A 17,893-nucleotide genomic window follows, 5' to 3' on the forward strand; every position below is an offset into this window, starting at 1 on the left:
TGGTGCTCTATGAAATCTGCCGTAGTTTTCTAGGAAAAAACACCTCAGTTTATAGGTTTTCATTACAGTAATCTGAAGTTCAGTATCATAAATCTTTAACAATTCCACCTTCTTTGGACCTAAGATTCCTTCTGCTAGCTCGACTGAGGTGATATCAAAAAACAGAGTAACAGAGCAGCCTTTCAGGTCCAGGTCCACTCTTTCTGCAATTCCTTCATCTTACACTGCAGAAACTACGGGGAAACTAGGCACAGGATCTGAGAACACAAAGAGCTCATCCCTGCCTTTTCTATTCCCCTTCTGGCAGTTAATGAGGAAGATCTCAGGCGGGCACTAGCTGGGAAGGGGCAGCATTTTCTGCAACTTAAGGAACACCACACCTAGAGCCTGGAATTGAAGCCTTTACTCCTAAATCAATCTTCTTTACAGTTCAACAAATGTCTGTATAACTTACAGACTACATTAGTCAGCACTGCCCTCCAGATAATACACAGAAAATAGGCTTGTCCTAGTACCAAACTCTAGCAGGAACAGTGGAAGGTGAATGGGATTTGAATATGAAGACATGAATCCCTTTTTTAAAACAACATTTGTGAAGAGAAAGAGAGAGGCAGAGGGGTGTTAAAGTCCATCAGGTTCACACTTTTCAGATTTCAGAAAGTTAAATTACATCCAAATGAAGTTACTGAAAGAATGTCAAGGTTGCAAAGACAAGCACTCAAATTAGGAAAAGTCAGATTAAGTTTGCCCATGCATCCTTATTTCAGCTTCCTTGTGTGCTTGTAGTAAAAGTCTTCAGTTACACAGATAGTTTTTTGGTGGTGGTGGGGTTTGTTTGTTTTGTTTTTCCTCAACAAGACCCCTGCCTCAATCAGTGCACAGGATGGACGACACACCATAGATGAAGGGTTGTACAATGAGCAAGCTGTTTGTGCCTTGTTTGCTGCTAAACTGGAAAGGTGCAAGCAGTAAGGCAGTAACAGCTTGGAAAGGAGAAGGGAAAGGTCTGTTTTGTGTTTAACGCCACTGGACATCGCTATGGAGAACTGGATCCTATTTCAGTCACATCTACCAACACAGAGAACTTTGTTAAACAAGTTTTTATAGATGATAGTGATACATTTTACTCATTTTTAGACACAGAAAAGGTGCCTGATTCACATAGATAAATAACATCCACAGAACAACTAAGATTACTATTAAATCCAGCTCTGGAATAAAGTGTTATGAAATAACACCTAGTCAAAAAAATGGGGTTAGGCCCTAGACTTCTCAAACAGAACCCTCAAAAATATGTCAATAGCTTTGAACGCAGAAAAACTTCAAGCTGTACCACCTTCAAGAGATGAGAAATCTGTACCATTAGCTTCATTTTATAAATAGGGACGTGAAGAACAAATAAGGTTTATAAATGACTAAAATTCAATGACAGCACCATACAAAAATCTCACAAGGAAGTTCATTCATTATTCAGTGCAGGGTTTGTATGGTGTGCAGAAGTAAGGAATGGGGCCACACACTGAATGATGAGGATAAAAAGAAATATTGAATAGCTACCCATTCGGTGAGCACCGTCCATCTTGTGCACTGAATGAGGTAGTCCTGTGGAAAAAATAGCATGACGGTGTAATTAAAGACCATTTCACAATGCATACCCACGTATAGCACCTGGGTAAACTTAATTCTGGATCTCCTAATTTTTTTTTTTTTTGAGTGCTTGACTTAGCAACCTTGTTGTTCTGTTAACATACTTTTTACATAATAATATTTAATAGACATTTTTATATGGTGTCAGTGACTAACATTAACAAAGCCTTTTTTACATCTTAATACATGTCAACTGCAAGTAAAATTGGAGTCATTAACGTACACTACAACACTTGAAAAATATAAAGTATTGTTTCTCATTATGTTTACTAGTGATATAATGGGGATACTAGTGATATAAAAGGAAAAAATACTTGTCTTCATTTAAAATGAATATGGGGATGCAAAAAGTTTGTCTTTTGCAATCAATAAGAACACTTCAGTACTCCCAACTACTGAATACTTATAAACCTTTATGAGGGTAATAAAAGTGTTGCCTCAGCACCTTTCACAGGTTAGGACACATTTTAGGTGCAAAATTTTAAGATACTCATATCTGAAGAATGCAGGCTTTGTTTCAAGTACTCTGGAAAATGCATAAAAGTTTACTGTGCAATTATTTTCATGACACTGCTGAGCTCACCCTCTTCCTCTTTTGTTTCTTTGTTGCTGGTTGGAAAGCATACTGACACACAAGCGTGCAGAATATTGCGGTTTCCATCACATCTATGGCCAAGGAACGTCTGCAGCACTTGTGGATTCTGATCCAAGACAACTGCTTGTTCAAGATTCATCAGGTATTGTCTGCAAGCCTCATAGTCACATCGCAGAATGTGCTGCATTAGAGTTTGTTTCTGCACTCAGAAGAAAGTAAGTTAAGTTAAGAAGTAAGTTAAATGAAAGTACAAAAACCGTAGACATACAGGTTTGGTAGGTACTTCCAGATTTCCATGTTTGAAATTAATAGAATGGTCTAAACCTAGGACATTCTCTGGAAGTCAGTGCAGGAACTGCTGAGAATATGTATCATCTCAATTACAGCACTATTAAAAACTCCAAACAGCATGCATTCAGGCACAAGAGTTAAAAGAAAATACAGGCTTAAGCAGCAGAAGCTATCAAACTCCCAGAAGTATGCCTTTGGTTTCACAGCTGGATTCTTAAGATAAATTACTTTAATTTCATCCAACTTGGCAAAAGTGGTATGATTCAAAAAATAAGGGGTCTGCATTAACTAGCTTTTATATATGTTGTTTTAAAGAAGTGATAAACATGCGGAGAAGCGAATGACAAGAAGCTGCTGAAGGTCTGGGAGGCTCACTCCATATATAACTTGCTTTTCCGCAGTGGTTAAGTACTCCACTGTGAAATCAATCTAACAGGTACACAATACCTCCTGGTGGCAGCACAGCACACAGCAGATCCAACTAAAAATCACCAAATCAACGACTGGTTTATACAAGCATGATAGATAAATTCACAGCAAAACTACTCATACAGCACCACAGATGAGTACAGGACTCTGCATGCAATTCAAGTGAAAAAATCTTTGATTCTCATAGTTTCATAGTTTATGGTCCGAATATGAAGTACAAAAATGTGAAAAGTGTACTGCATTCACAAGAAAAGTCACTGGATCCCTCAGAAAAGCTTTGCACTCATAAAACAAAGTTTCACACTGACAGTACACACATGAAGACAAGAGCTTTAAAAGTTATGCCTAAGAATAGGGTTAAAACCCGATACAGAAGTCGCACACCACCAATGGGCCTTTCACTTTACTATATCAATTTGGTTTTGCTTTGATGATTCTATGAGAATCTTCTACTGAAATTAGTTTCCGTAGCAAAAAAATACAAGCTGTTATCTAAACGCAAAGCCCCTTCAAGCATAGTTTTATAAAAGCAAGAGAAAAAAACATATATAATAGAAACTATATTACCTCAACAGCCATAATAATAATGGCAGCTTTCTTTTTGATGGTTGAGTTAGCAGGAAGATTTGTTAGGGAATGAACACCCATTCCAAGACTACTGATAGGTGGAAGGTCAAGCCAGTCAGGATCTCGTATCCCACCCATGCAGTCTTTAGCCATTGGATAGATAGTACCATTTCCATCTCTAAGAATAATGGGAGATTCCTGCATTGGGGGAAAACAATTTAAAATTAAATCTCCACAACTTATAAGTATTTCCATTCTCAAAAGGTCCATTTCTGCTTTAACTGCCAACAGTGAGAGTTTCCCCCAAGTTCTCATTTACACTACTGTCTCCTACAATTACAAGTGGGTCAGTGTAAGACAGCAGATTCCCTTTCTCAAATGCCTGAAATGTGCTTGAGATAGCAAATACTATTAAAAAATCTTCATGACAAACATTCATAATGAAACATGTATTACTTACACTTTTAGATTACTTAAATACTCCAAAGAAAGATGAATATATTGAAATCCAACAAACAAATTCCATTTCTTTGCCAAAAATATATCCTTCAACTATCCCCAAAAAAGTATATTTTGTTTATGAAAGTCGCTGAAATGACTCGTATTTTTTTTCTAGGTCTTCCTCATGGATGCCTGCACAGTGTAATCAACTGTACAATCAGATAAAATAGGATATTTAAGAATGGATAATAAAGGGGAGTTGCACAAAGCCTTAATATATCCATTTTGTTATCAAACATTTTTGCCAACTCTTCCATTTGTTCTCAAGAGTGGATTTTCATCTGTCTCACTTCCAAAACATAGCTAGCTAGCCAGTTTACACTAACACAGGAACTATTCCATCAAGTTGCTTTTTTCCCCTTTTTACTTGCGATTCAAGGTAGAATTTAAATGAGATTATTAATAGTGCTTCAGTGAGTTAGACTGCTATTCCACCCACCCCTCCAAAATATTAATGGTAGTACCATTCCATTTAAAGATGACAGAAGTCAAATACAGTGAGTTAAATGACTGAGATGCAAAGCCACAAACCTGTCCAGCTGTAAAGATAGCAACACTTCTCTCATTCTGACCCAGGAATGCAATGCTGCTAGTAGGGAAATTATTTTCCTGTTCAGCCTTTCCTGTAGCAAGGTCAAATATGCAGTAGCGAACCCAGTTCCCAGTTTTCAGAACAGCATGAACTCCTTCAAAGATATATGAATAAAATGTTAATGCCTTGGACTAATGGCTTGGACTAATCAGTAAAAATGCCAAACTTCTATGCTTTTAAGGACTTACTAAGATCAACACTGTTTATTTAACTATTTATGTTAGTTTGAAAGTCAGTTTTCCATGAGGAAGAGAGACAGGTAGCGAAGGATATAAAGGAGTATCTTTATGGGTTAAGTTCTACTCACCTTTTGAATCTACATTTACTGCTAGAATTTCTGTTTTTTCAGGAATACAGAGCTTTTTAGGTGTCCTCTGAAAACAGTCAGGAACTTTTGGAGTTCCACCAGTTTTTACAACCTAAAAACATTCATAAAGGTTTAAGATACAGTAAAGCACACAGTACTGGCATTTCAAAATACTTTTCTCAGTGTTTCACAAAGCCGTACCTGCAGTTCATCTATTCTGAGCAGCCTGCAATCTTGGAGAAGAGAAGAAGGATCGGGATCTGAATTAGAACTGCTTTGACAGTTTGCATTACTGGAAGTGCCTGGAAATTTCACAGCAACATAAGCACCATCCACTTTTAGCACCTACAAGAAGAAAACATTACAGTTTTAATAAAAGCTTTAGACAGACACTGTTGAAGCTAACTTGCTTCAAAATGAACCAGAGCTTTGTCAGGAAAAAAAGTTGACGATCAGTGATAAAATCCTACAGATCTTGGTCTTTAGCTTTGTTGTTTTGCTAAAGTTACTAACACTTAAAAATTTGCATTTCCTAATGACTCCATAGGCATCCTGAACCAGATCAGAAGTCACGCCACTTCAGCATACTACCTGCAACAGAAATCAACATAACTGGAGACACTCCTACTGCTATTTCCCAAGTATATCTTTCCACCTACTGGAAACAGCAGGACAGACTTAGGTTTAAAAGCATGGATAGATCCTTCTCTTACTAATTTGCCCTGTCTTTTTTTTTTTTTTTAAATAAACACTATTCTTGTGGCAATAAATTCCAAACATTAGCTAACAACTGAACTAAAAAAAAATCTACACTGACTTTATTAAGTGCCTATTAGCTCTTGTAATACAGGAAACAAGGAATCGCTTTTTTTTGGGCCACATTTAAGAACTTTTAAAGTCTTTGTTGTGAAGTCTGAGTGCTCATTCCTCAAGATGACTGTGCATAGTGAAATATAAATGTTTTATAGATCTATTATCTATTCCTTATACTCAGTGAAAGTTGTCTACTCAGTCGGTTAAGACTAAAGGACATAGACAAGTCCATCCAGAAATACTTCATGTGTACATGCCTTTCTCTGCCCCCCAAGGAAATGAAGTTTTTCAGTCCCGCACTTGCAGTTATTTCTGAGACTGTAAGCCTCTCTAAGAAGTTGCTGCAATGCATTCTAATCAGAACCTTCCAAAGAAGTTTTCCTTGATATAGAAACATCTTACGCTATCACCAAACATCAAGGCCCTTTGAGTTTCCTAGTTGAGTCCATAATTTTCTCGAAAGGAAAACAAATCTAACAGGAAAGAGGACAAGGGGAAAGAAAACATTTTAATTTTGATAAGTAGTAAGATTCCATTATGCTCTCAGTCTTGATTAAACTAGATACAAGCAAACAGTCTTGATTAGGTCCCAGTTTCTCAATACTTCCTACGCAGAAAGGGCCTACAAAGAAACAAAGACCTAGCTGTTAGAAACTTTCTACCTCATAGGGGACCTATGATAAAAAGCATCTTCAATGCTTTCAAGATATTTTAGCCAATAAAAACCCACACATTTCTTTGTTTTCTCCCAGTTTCTCTAGTTATGTGTAAGCCTAGCAAGGGCAGTAGAGAAAAGGATGCACCGACAAATATGAAAGTATTAGCAGATTTCTGCAATAAAGAGTATTGCAAATAGCCAGAGCACTTAATACCCATATACTGTAATTTTACTTTAGAAGCAGAATTCCTACGTCTAACAGCAGAGCACCAATGAAGACTTTAAGAATACTAACAGAAACTTTGAAAATTCAGACCTTGTCAAAAGATTTGTGAACATTAACTCTGACCTAGAGCATACAAAGACAGATTGGTACTGGGACTTGCAAGACAAAGATCAGAGAATCACAGAATATCTCAAGTTGTAAGGCACCGACAAGGATCATCGAGTCCCAACTCCTGGCTCCACACAGGACCACCCCAAAAAACAAACAATGGTTCGACCACAACTTCTAGTATGACGTGTAGATTTTTTTTGATATGACTGAGTGCTGCTACAAAAAGCTTTGTAAACTGAGACCATCCATAGCAATATAGCAAGGATGTGACTTTCTAAAAAGTCATTCAGCAACCAAAATGCTGTGATGAAGGTATATTTGGGACTCTAGAAGGGCAGTACTTCTTACCCCAGGAAGTTTTAAGAGGCTCCAAACCCATTTGACTTCATTTTTGTAGTCTTTAACTTCAGTATGTATTCAAGAATCATTTGTGTTCTTGTTCAGAAGTCAAGTTGCCTTTCTGTTGAATTCAACTCACAACAAGTTGAATTGCTAACTTTACTGTTTCATCATGAACAACACTAGCTATTCCAGAAGCCTGCAGGACAACACTGCAAAGAGTATCCCTTCTGCAGTCTCAGGTGCCTCCAGTCTTTTTCATACAATTGCACAACTGATCCAAATTACATGCAGAACACATAACAGGGTATGTACCGTGCTCTGTCCTCAGCCTAGACACCACTAGGCAAAATTGTTTGTGATTTTGTCTGCTAGATTCTATCTAACATTCAAAGATTAGGTGCTACAAAACTGTAACAGTAGAAAAGTGAATGATTATATTCATCACTGGAAGAAAAAAAATCACCTTTGTCATAAACAACTGTTATGGAGTAGACAGAACCAATAATTATATTGAGAAGAAAACCCATTTACTGGTTTTAGCATTTCAGTGAAAATATGAAAATATTAAAATTCAAACTCCTCTGTTATTTATTACAGTACTTCCCCTTGATGCAGTTCACAAATACAGACACCCTACAGCTGTTTACAGAATTAAACAGCTTTCCCAAAGCTGGTATAACAGGCAAACAATGGGTTCAAATGACTTCAACTACATCTAAAAACCTCGTTTACAAAAATAGAACGGTTTTAATGGATTAAGTTGCTCCATACTCCCCTTTGCAGAAATGATCTAAACATGAAAATAAAAGTTCATTGTGGGCCTCCTCCCTTCAAATATACTGCTCAAGGCAAACCTTCCACTCTAGAACAAGTATATCCATTAAGTGTGCAAGTATAGCAAACATGACAAATCTAACTGCCTCCTGTTGGACAGCTACTTCCTCTGCTGGAATTATGCGTTTGTTTTTAAAACATCCTCTATGAATCAGGTAGAAAGCAACCCAATGTTTTAATTTTCTGGAAAACATCTCTGGGCCTTCCCATTGTCATTATTTTTGATAAGCACGGCAAAGAAGTATCTAGATGACCTAATCCCCCTTAACATCACACAATGCTGAAGTAGAAACCAAATACTTTACTGCTTACTCATACTGAAGGGCTTACTAGTAAGAAAATGAAAGAAAAAATACAGGGACCAAACAGATTTGCTGGATCAAATAATTTTATAGTTATGTAAACAAAGGACATTATTTCTAATCAAAACATTCCTGTTCTTTGATTGCCCGACCATCAGAGTCACCCAAACATGAAGTTGATGTGCACATAAAAGTCAGTCACAACACATGCACCTCTTCACTATCTCACTGAAGTGTAGTAGCTACTGTTCCAGTCACCAGAAAAAATCTTTCAGATTAAATCCCATCTATTTCTTAATATTTTGGTTCAATTTAAGAGACTTGATTTTTAAGATGTAGCATGTTTTCCTCACAACACAGTCTATTAGTATTATTGTGCTATGCATAAACAAAAATGCAACAAAAGTCACACAGCTGCAGCATTCTGACTAGCATACAACTAGTCACAAACTCTCGTGCATCCCCAAAACTATCAGCATACCATATATAATAGCGCAAAACACTTTAACAGTTAGCTCATCTAAAATCATTTTAAAAAGATGGTAGGAGAGTGGATTTTAGACAAACCTTGCCAACAGGAACGTTTTTAACATCTTCTACAAAGACAACTTCCCTCAGAGACCACTGCTCCTCATTCACTTTCTCCTCCTCTTTCGGGGCAGGAGTAGATCGTCGTCGCTCTGAGACAAAAAAAAGTAATTAATGAAAAAAAGACTTGAAATATTTAATCAGTATCAAAACGCACTGTTTAGTAAACACCAAGTGTCCCCCTCCCAAAAAAATAGCATCAATGTTCAATTCAAATCTAGAAATTAATAACAGAGATTAACAAGCTGGATTTACAACCTTCAGAACTACCTAACAGTATACTATGCCACTACATCCCCCACCCAAGAAATTAACACTGATAAAGGCTATTAGATAAATAAAACTATTTTTAAGGACATTTAAGCAAAAATAATTTTAAGAAATTGTTTTGGCAGGGCTCAGGTATTTATGTTGTAGGTAACAAGACTAACACCGTAAGACCCTTCGTTCAGCCCTGCTACAGGGCTTCCTGTCATCCATGCAAGAAGTCTGCTTACCCACTAACCTATGGATTTTCGGTAAACACCTAGAGGAGTAGCAAATGAGGCAGAAAATAGCTATTTAGACCGTAAGATTTTCTGCAAAGACATCATCTGAACAGTAACCATAGTAAACTCAAACCCACTTGGGAACAAATTTGAATACCTAACATATCTAAATTAGCACTGATAAGAATCAGTATCTCCTGAAGTTTCTATAGTATAACTGATACCATCAACATAATTAAAGGAAGAAGTAGAGAACTTCTAACCTTGGGCTTAACTTCAAACTCTAGTTCAAAATCCCACGCAAAATTATAGTCAGTGAATGAATAATTACAGGTGAAAGAACTGCCAAACAGAAGGCATCAGTAGCATGCGCCTCTACTACTAGTTCAGTAAGTCAGTACTGCACATCTACGTCTACAAGATTCTTGGTCACTGAATGAGGCAACTCAATTCTTTAAGTGAACACCTTCTTAGAACTGCACTGTATGAACAAGTAGAAGAAAGGAAAAGATTCCTTCAAATGATGGTATTGTAATTAAGCCTTTAAAAATATGTAAGTTTAAATGGAAAAACACAGATGCACAAGAGGTCAGTGACAAATTCTAATACAGCCTTTTAGGTTGTACTTCAAAAGTTTAGTTGTACTTAAAAAGTAGAACATATGCTATAAAACTTCCCACCTGCTTCATAGATCAGTAAATAATGACTGTTTTTAGGCATTTTGTATAATAAAGATGACCAACTACTGCTTTATGCACTGAAGTTCACCTGCAAGGCAAGCTGTGTAAGAACACCTTAATCTTAAAAGGAATTTTTCCAAAACGAGTTCAACTTCTGGGTTGTAAACAAATTCACTATCACATTCCAATTAAACATACAAGAAACTATCTTCAGACTTCCTGTTGATCACCTCCTGAAAAATGTTTTTGATTCTGAGAACTGTTATATTTGCTTAGATACACCTCGCTTCAAGTAGTCACTGCTTGTACTACTACATTTAAATTTAACACTGGTAATTCACTGACTATCTAAATTCTATTATAAAAGCTTTTACGTTATGTTGTGGTTCACACCAGAAGACTGAAAGAGATTTTTACTTTTAATCAGATTCTGAAATTAATACAGTATCTTTCTAGGACTGCCTTTTACGAGAACTTACCTAGACAAACATTTTACATCACCATGAGCTACACATTACTTACTATATGGCATTGATGCGCTGCTGGCTATTGAAGATGCATCACTGCAAGTGGAAGCTGGGGATGGTGGAGGACCCATCTCAGTTTTCACTGGTTCCTGTTTGCTTTCAGGTCTAAAATAAAAAGTTTTATTTAAAATGAAGGAATGTGGGTTTTTCCATGACAATGGACAAAGTGTCTCTACATCCAAGAGACCAGCCATATTCTCTATCTTCTGAAGTAACAACAACATTTCCTCTTTATTTTTTTTGAGGCTAAGTAGCTTCCTACCGCGGAACTAACATCCTGACTTTCAAGGGTATGCATCCAACATTGAGAATGGTGCTGTGCTTCCTAATCCGGGATTAAGTTTTATAACATAAAGGAAAATGTATAAAATATTACAGAAAACAAACACCCTTAGTTGGAAGCTGACCTCTCTTCTTTTAAATTCGTATCAATCAACAGTTCTAAAGAATATCCAATACATGTTCTCTTTGCGTGTGTTCACATTTTCACACTTACTTTGCTTCTGTCGTTTTGCTAGCTTTCTCCAGGTTTTTCAAGCTTTCTGGTGACCGAAGCTGAAATCGACAGCTGTCATTCATGTTCCAAACAGATTCCATTAACACGCCCACTTTAGGAATTCCAGCACTGATTGAAAAAGCAACAGCTCCAGCATGATAGAGGGGGTTATTTCTTAAGCATACCTGCAGATAGAAATATTTATTTCTACGAGAACAGTAGGCTATACTGAGGGAAACCATACATGCATGCATTTTCTTGGTAACATATGTAGTAGTCAAAAAAAGGGAAAGAAACCTTACAGAAGCGTGTGAGAAAAGGAAAGTCAGCATGATGTACTAAGCACTTTTTTTTTTTAAGAGGCTATTGTGCATTTCAGAGCTGAAAGTAACAGCTTTAGCAGTGCAACTGTTTAATATACAGTATTTAGATGCTCAATTACAAAAGGAGGGATTCATCTAAAAACAAAGACTCCTCCCAGAGTTGATTAGAATGTATTGGGAACCAAAAGAAATGTGCTCCCTGGGAAGGAACTGTTTCCTCTCATAGTTAGTCTAACACTAATCACAAAAAGAATCCTACATCTCTGTATCAGCTATTAAACTTTTTGACAAAGGCTTCAAACCAAATGCCTATTCCGCTGCATATATACATCAATCCCAGGCCCTGATCTTGCAGGTACTTAAATGCAAAAACATCTGCAAAGCTCCATGCTCTATTGAGAGCCAGAATATTACTGAAATTTCATTTTCACAAAATACAAAATTGGTGGGTAAAAGAAAAATACTTTTTATGTGTACAGCTCATTCCTCCATGTTTGCAGCAATAACCATACTAGTAAAAAAATAACATTAACAGGACACATCACTTCACAGTCATGTAATTAAAAATGTACCATTTTAATACCATACAACTTTGGTGCACAACAGGAACGGAACCTGATTTTTATTTTTTAAGAACATGCTGTAAGCTCATCGTACAACACTAAAAATGTCACCTGTGACTGTTACACTTGCCTGGGTTCCAACAGTTATATTTGGCATGGAGGAGATACCAGCACTAGACTTGGGCTTTTTATTTTTTGCTCTGGCCTTTTCTAGCATTTTCTTCCTTTGGCTGAAAGGAACTACACCCCTGTGGAAAAATACATATTTTTAATAAAGGCTGTGAAAGAAATGCTTTGTTTAAAGCTTTGAACAATTTATTCCTTCTGCTTAAAGAAGTCACGATTAAATATACAAGCCTCTGTGCCATCTTCTCCCAAAGAACTGCATAAATGACATTTTTCTCTGTTCATCATCACTTTCCAAATTCATCTAAAACAGAAAATCTATTAGAGAAGGAGGAAGACAAAGTGCACAAAATATGTTACTGCCGAATAGCTTTCGTTTTAGCCCAAAATGTTTTGAGACCTCTATCTCAGACAGCGTGCTTCAGTCACAACTTGGAAGTTGCAGGTTGCTTCCTCTGAACTTGACAATGCCTTTCCTATGACTAGTGGTAGCTTCCAGAATTTGCAGTTACTGGGGAAGAGGATAAACCTCTTTTTACTTTTAAATTCTAAAAGCTTCTACTCCTCTCTGGGGGAATGGCTGATAGACTTCAGACTCTTATGGCAGATTTAAGCAGCTACAAGGCAAAAAAATACACCAAAAAAACAAAAACCTGCAACTGGTTTTGCAACTAGATCCACTCAGTTTAGCTGAAAATTACACCGATGTACACAGTTAAGCATGCTTATTATTTTGATGCTACAGGATTTCAACATTTCATGTTTTAGCCAGTAAGTTAAAGTTTTAGATGCTTTTGTTTGGAAACCTCCTTCATGCTAAGATGAAAAACATCAATTCCTAATATTGCAAGGACCAAAGTCCTGTCTAATGTATTAGAGCCAACTGTAACCAAGTACGTCAGTAGTAACAAGCTTCTGTCTACATCTGATTAACAGAAAATCACCAGTACTGACATACTGACAATACTCGCAAAAAGGACATGCTGATTAATAAATAGCTTTCAAAGATTACACGTAAATGTTAATAATACGCCTTTTTACATATTGGAGCAATTATTCTAAAAACAGTAAAACCATCAGGTTCTAAAGCCAAATATCTCCAATGTTATGGCTTACTAGTTTCCTTACTTGGTAATTACTTCTAAGTGAGGTGTGTCAGCAGTGATACATAATGAAAGGGCCAAGAACCAGAGGAGCTTTGATGTTGAGATTCGGGACTAGAAGTTAGAATAAAATAGCTGTGTTTAAGTTTACAAGCCTAGCTACAATTGACCTTTAGATGTTTTCAAGAAAGTGATCAGAATTTAGTAAGAAAGCTATTTCATAGGATCAATTTTCTGTGCACCAGTTTCCAATACATCTTCAACTATTTAACTCATCCATGCCAATAATCTATTTAAGCTTTGGACTATGCTATGTGTGCGATGTAGTGCTGTGTGTGACTCCTGACACACTGACAAGAATAATGCATCCTGACAACACAGTAGTAATACTCAATAAATTCAATCAAATTAGATTAACTTCAGGTGTTATTTTTGAGGGATTTATTGAACATAAATCTTTTAATTGTTAGAATACTTTAACATTTTATATTTTGCAATGTTTATGAGGTAGATAATTTCAGCAACAAGCTCTAGAGGGAGCATCCAGTATTATTTTTCAGTTCTTTAGGATTCGGACCACAAACTAACAGACCATAATTTCTAACAGAACCTGACAGGAGAATGTGGACTTCATATCTGGTAAGTCTGTTCCACATTTATAACCTGAAAAATGCCTGAAAGGCATAAAGAAGATTATTCTCTTACACTGTGCAGTACTGATGTATCTGAATACTAAAGCATTTATGAAAGTCTCCTAAAAGAATAACCTTATTCCCTTAAAGATTTTATAACTGGGTTGAAAAGCTTTAAGCATGAAGGAACAGAATAAGTACACTTTAAAAAATTGAATTTAAGCTCAAGCACAGAGTTTCAGAACCCAGAACTGCGGTCAAGCAGTTTTGCAAAGACTTTAAGAACCAAGGACATGAAGATTGTCGATGGATTTACATTGATATACATAAACACAGTATTTACTTACCACCAATACAAGTTGTTCTCTAGTTGAGCGCATGTATAAAGAGCACAACAATGTAAGGAAACAATCCGTTCTCCCTGAAGCTCTGAGTATGTCTGTGCAGTGTGTTCTAATTTGGAAGCTACTGAGCTTAAAGTTTCATCCACCCAGGTAGCAACCTAAGGGAAAAGGGAAGAAAGGAACAGAGAACACAAAGGGGAAAAAAAAAAAGGAAGAAGAGAGATTTGCACCAATAACATAGTATTTACTGGTTTTGAAATGACCAAAAAAAAGTAGCAATGATCCCATTTGGGATGTTATCCACCAGCACCTTTTACTTCCCTAAAGAAGAGCTTTGCAGGATTTTTTTTTCCCCTCTATTTCCAGTACCAAACAAATAAGTGACAAAAATGCAGGTATGCATCATAAAATAAAACAAGTGCATATGCTTTACCAACAATACTTCACAGTATCAAGTTCACTCTAAAGTGGGCATAAAAATAAGTTTAGGTAAATTTACAGTACTGAACACTTCAATGCCCTTCGTTTTTCCAGTAATTACATTAACAAGCATCTCTGTTCCAAAACCCATATTGGCTTTAACTATAACAGCAAAAAGTTGAGCATTTCCAATAACTAGACAAAAACAGATATGCTTCAGATAGCCATTTTCAACTGTAAATCTACCAGATCCAAGTGGTTTTGATCATTTTGTTGGGTTTTTGGTTTTGTTGCTTTTGACTTTTACTTTTTACATTTTTACAAAATATCAGCTGGATTCTTTTTTTTTCAAAAAAGCTGAATGAACAAGTGAAATACTTTCTACTGAGCTAAACTTTACTTCTACTAAACTAACCTTACTTTCTACTGAAGCTAAAGGATCAACTTCTCTACTACACACTGCCGGTAAGTGGAAAAAACAGCTTGTCAAATTCGGCAACAGGCACTCATCTCATACCTTGTTATTTTCAGTAGCAACAGTTGCTCTAATACTATTTGCAGACAGGAGCACTATCTTTTCATTGGTTAATCCCAAGAACATGGCTCGTGGATGATGTAGTGAAGGATTCTTTGGAAACAATAAAAAAATATTTTAGATATTCAAAGCATGTAAAACATTCCAAAGGCAGGATTTAAAGATGTACAGTACCTGTGCATTTCTGTAAGGCTCTGATTCACTCCACTTCCACTGATAGAGTTCTCCTTTACTGCTAACTGCCACAAGCTCAGAATACAGGGCTCCAATAGAAATAAACTTTGTTCCATCCTGTAAATACAGACATATGAGGTCTAAAAAAGTGAAGTTATACAACCTGCATATCAAGATTTTAATGTAACAGATATAAGTTAAAAAATAACAGAATTCTTGTAACCGTTTTCTCCAGAGTTCCAATGTATACAGAACCTGAAAAGAAAAATGTATTCCAGCTTGTCTAAAGCTCAGCATTCCCTCAAACAAAAAAAAATGCAGTATTGCTGCTGATAGGGTGAAGGAGGAAAAAGTGGGTGCTCAGATAGCATTTTCCTGCAGTTGAGAAATAAAATATACATTGCAATTAACTCTGATGGTTTATTAAGAGCTTCCACAATATTTTAAGAACAACACACTGCTCACACGCTTGGGAAGATCTCAACTTCCAACATTTAAAAAGTTTCTAAAATTGTGTTGTTTTTTTTTTTTAAATGAACAATAAAGGAATATAATTCCATTATTCCATTCCAAAGTAAACTCATAAAGATATCTTCCAACTAAATAAGACATTAATTTTCAAGTTCTCTACCTCATCGATTAAACGAATTCCCTCTTCCACTACTTAAGGGAAACAGACAACTGTAAACACAACCAAATTAAAAAAAATCAGTGTTCTAGATGTCAGTTTAATACATCATTAAGACCTAGCACACCAGACAAGCTTCTAATTATGGACTACTTTCTAATTATGGACTACTTTCATATTTTTTTTTCCTCTCCTTCTCTTCTTCCTAAGATTTTAACACACCTCATACTGAGCAGTAGAAATACCGCATTTCACTGAGCTTAACTGCTTTATTCTGTACACTACCTGGATCTCACAGGCCCTTTTTTCTCTCAGATTTGGTTGCGTACCAATGTGGCATCAAATACTCAGCAGTTATAACTATTCTTTTCCAAGCCCTCTTTCCCCTTGCATTGAAAGGAATCTCAGACTACAGACCCACAAACTTGGTAACTTCACAAAATATTTACTTCTGCTTACTGAGAAACATTTGTACGGGCATTTACCACTCCTCAGCCATTGTACCCACAGGACAACCATGTTCTTTCTCAACTTCTTTACTAGAAGAAACTAAACATTCCCTTCCACTTTAGGGAAAATACAGCTTTTAAAAAATGAAGTAGCTGGTGTAAAATTAAATGCTATAAAATTGTCTTCTAGAGCTTCAAATCTGAAAGACAGGTGCACGATAACTAATGTTCTCTGCAATAGTTATCTCCCAGATCAGCATATTTAATTGCCTCTTGGATTAGAAGATACCACATGTAAGCCTTTCAGCTATCTGATGGGAAACTGAACTCGTGTCAGACTATTAAAAAAAAGCCCACCATCCAGTACATTTACCCTTCCCCTAAATTAAGGGACTTTTCTTTCAGCTTCAGAAGTTTACTAGTGGAAACAAACAATTTTAGTTTCGTTAATCTGGATTCACACATGAAAAAAACAATTTTCACGCATAGGAGCGCACATTTCAAAAGGTATGAATTTAGTATGTTTCTTACCAACAGTTCAAAGTGCTCAACAATATTTTGGGGAGGAAGAGAAAGAATGCAGCAGAAAGAAGAAATCACAAGCAATTCTCTTTCATACCACGATAAAAGAACCTAAAATTAGTTAAGCTGTAAGAGAATTTTATTGCTCTGGAGGGCATCTCCCAGCATAGCACAGAAGCAGCATAAATGCTAATCTGAGTCATGATTAACAATTGCTATCACATATTTCATATTCTGAAAAAGAACCTACTGTACTTTAATGAGATGCAACTATTTCATCAGCATAAAGGAATCTTTAAAAGTCATCTGTCCTAATTCCTCAAATTATGGAAACCAATTAATTTCTGCTCCAAGACAGTATCATTGTGACTTTTTGTATTGTCAATTTGTTTTATAACTTTTTATAGACAGTTTTATACCACTAATTCAGCTCAGAAGAGACCCATCATCCATAAATTTTCTTTCCCATCAAAATATTAGCAGTTGTGACATATAAATCAGGAGCATGGCTACACACACCTCTGTAACACCACTCAGAAAGACTAACAGTGCAAAGATGCACAAATGACATGACAGCTTTAGTTCTGCAATTTGAGTCTCATGTGCTTAACTCTGAGTTCAGACCGGAGGAATTACAGAGCCTGAAGATGATTCAGACTGCTGACAAAAATCTTTGCATGTCAATAGCTGAACAGAATATACCTACTTTGAACAAACCAAATAAAGCTCAGTTTGCACCTAACTACAGTCTAGGAAGAGAAAACAGCTGTACTTGTCATACTACAGATTGGCTCTGCCAGGTATGTCACAATATTTTCAACTGGTAAGAGGCACAGACTACTAATTGTATGGTCCAGTGAGACTTGAGCTATTAGAAGAACTAATTTATTGAGTTGAATTCTTGGAATTGATTTCACTTATGTGGTAGAAAAAAAACTCTGTATGCAATGCTTCACATCATTAGTGTCAGATAGGTGTGAAGTCGATAATGTTGGGAACACCAGCAGCTCTCCAAGAGTTTCGTCCATCCCTTTCAGGTTGGTACTCTACCTCCCATAAACCGAAGTTTACCATCCTCAT

The 17,893-nt window shown here is 36.4% G+C and overlaps 1 protein-coding gene across 10 annotated transcripts in view; it reads right to left on the reverse strand.

Annotated features, from left to right (window-relative positions):
* Positions 1–17,893, reverse strand: part of UBR5 (ubiquitin protein ligase E3 component n-recognin 5) — an 83,402-nt gene that overhangs the window by 29,628 nt on the left and 35,881 nt on the right. For 7 of the 10 annotated variants that reach the window (XM_066990638.1, XM_066990639.1, XM_066990632.1 and 4 more), the window contains 13 exons: positions 15,215–15,331; positions 15,023–15,133; positions 14,089–14,243; positions 12,011–12,128; positions 10,995–11,179; positions 10,494–10,603; positions 8,783–8,895; positions 5,131–5,274; positions 4,930–5,041; positions 4,562–4,716; positions 3,530–3,727; positions 2,231–2,441; positions 1,558–1,602 (listed from right to left, as the gene is read on the reverse strand). In XM_066990638.1, coding sequence (XP_066846739.1) covers positions 1,558–1,602; positions 2,231–2,441; positions 3,530–3,727; positions 4,562–4,716; positions 4,930–5,041; positions 5,131–5,274; positions 8,783–8,895; positions 10,494–10,603; positions 10,995–11,179; positions 12,011–12,128; positions 14,089–14,243; positions 15,023–15,133; positions 15,215–15,331 — 1,774 coding nt within the window. The remainder of the gene's footprint in view (positions 1–1,557; positions 1,603–2,230; positions 2,442–3,529; positions 3,728–4,561; positions 4,717–4,929; positions 5,042–5,130; positions 5,275–8,782; positions 8,896–10,493; positions 10,604–10,994; positions 11,180–12,010; positions 12,129–14,088; positions 14,244–15,022; positions 15,134–15,214; positions 15,332–17,893) is intronic. The other 3 variants (XM_066990634.1, XM_066990637.1, XM_066990636.1) reach the window with 1 other exon arrangement.

This window comes from Anser cygnoides, chromosome 2 (assembly GCF_040182565.1).
Source record: "Anser cygnoides isolate HZ-2024a breed goose chromosome 2, Taihu_goose_T2T_genome, whole genome shotgun sequence".
Classification (NCBI taxonomy): domain Eukaryota; kingdom Metazoa; phylum Chordata; class Aves; order Anseriformes; family Anatidae; genus Anser; species Anser cygnoides.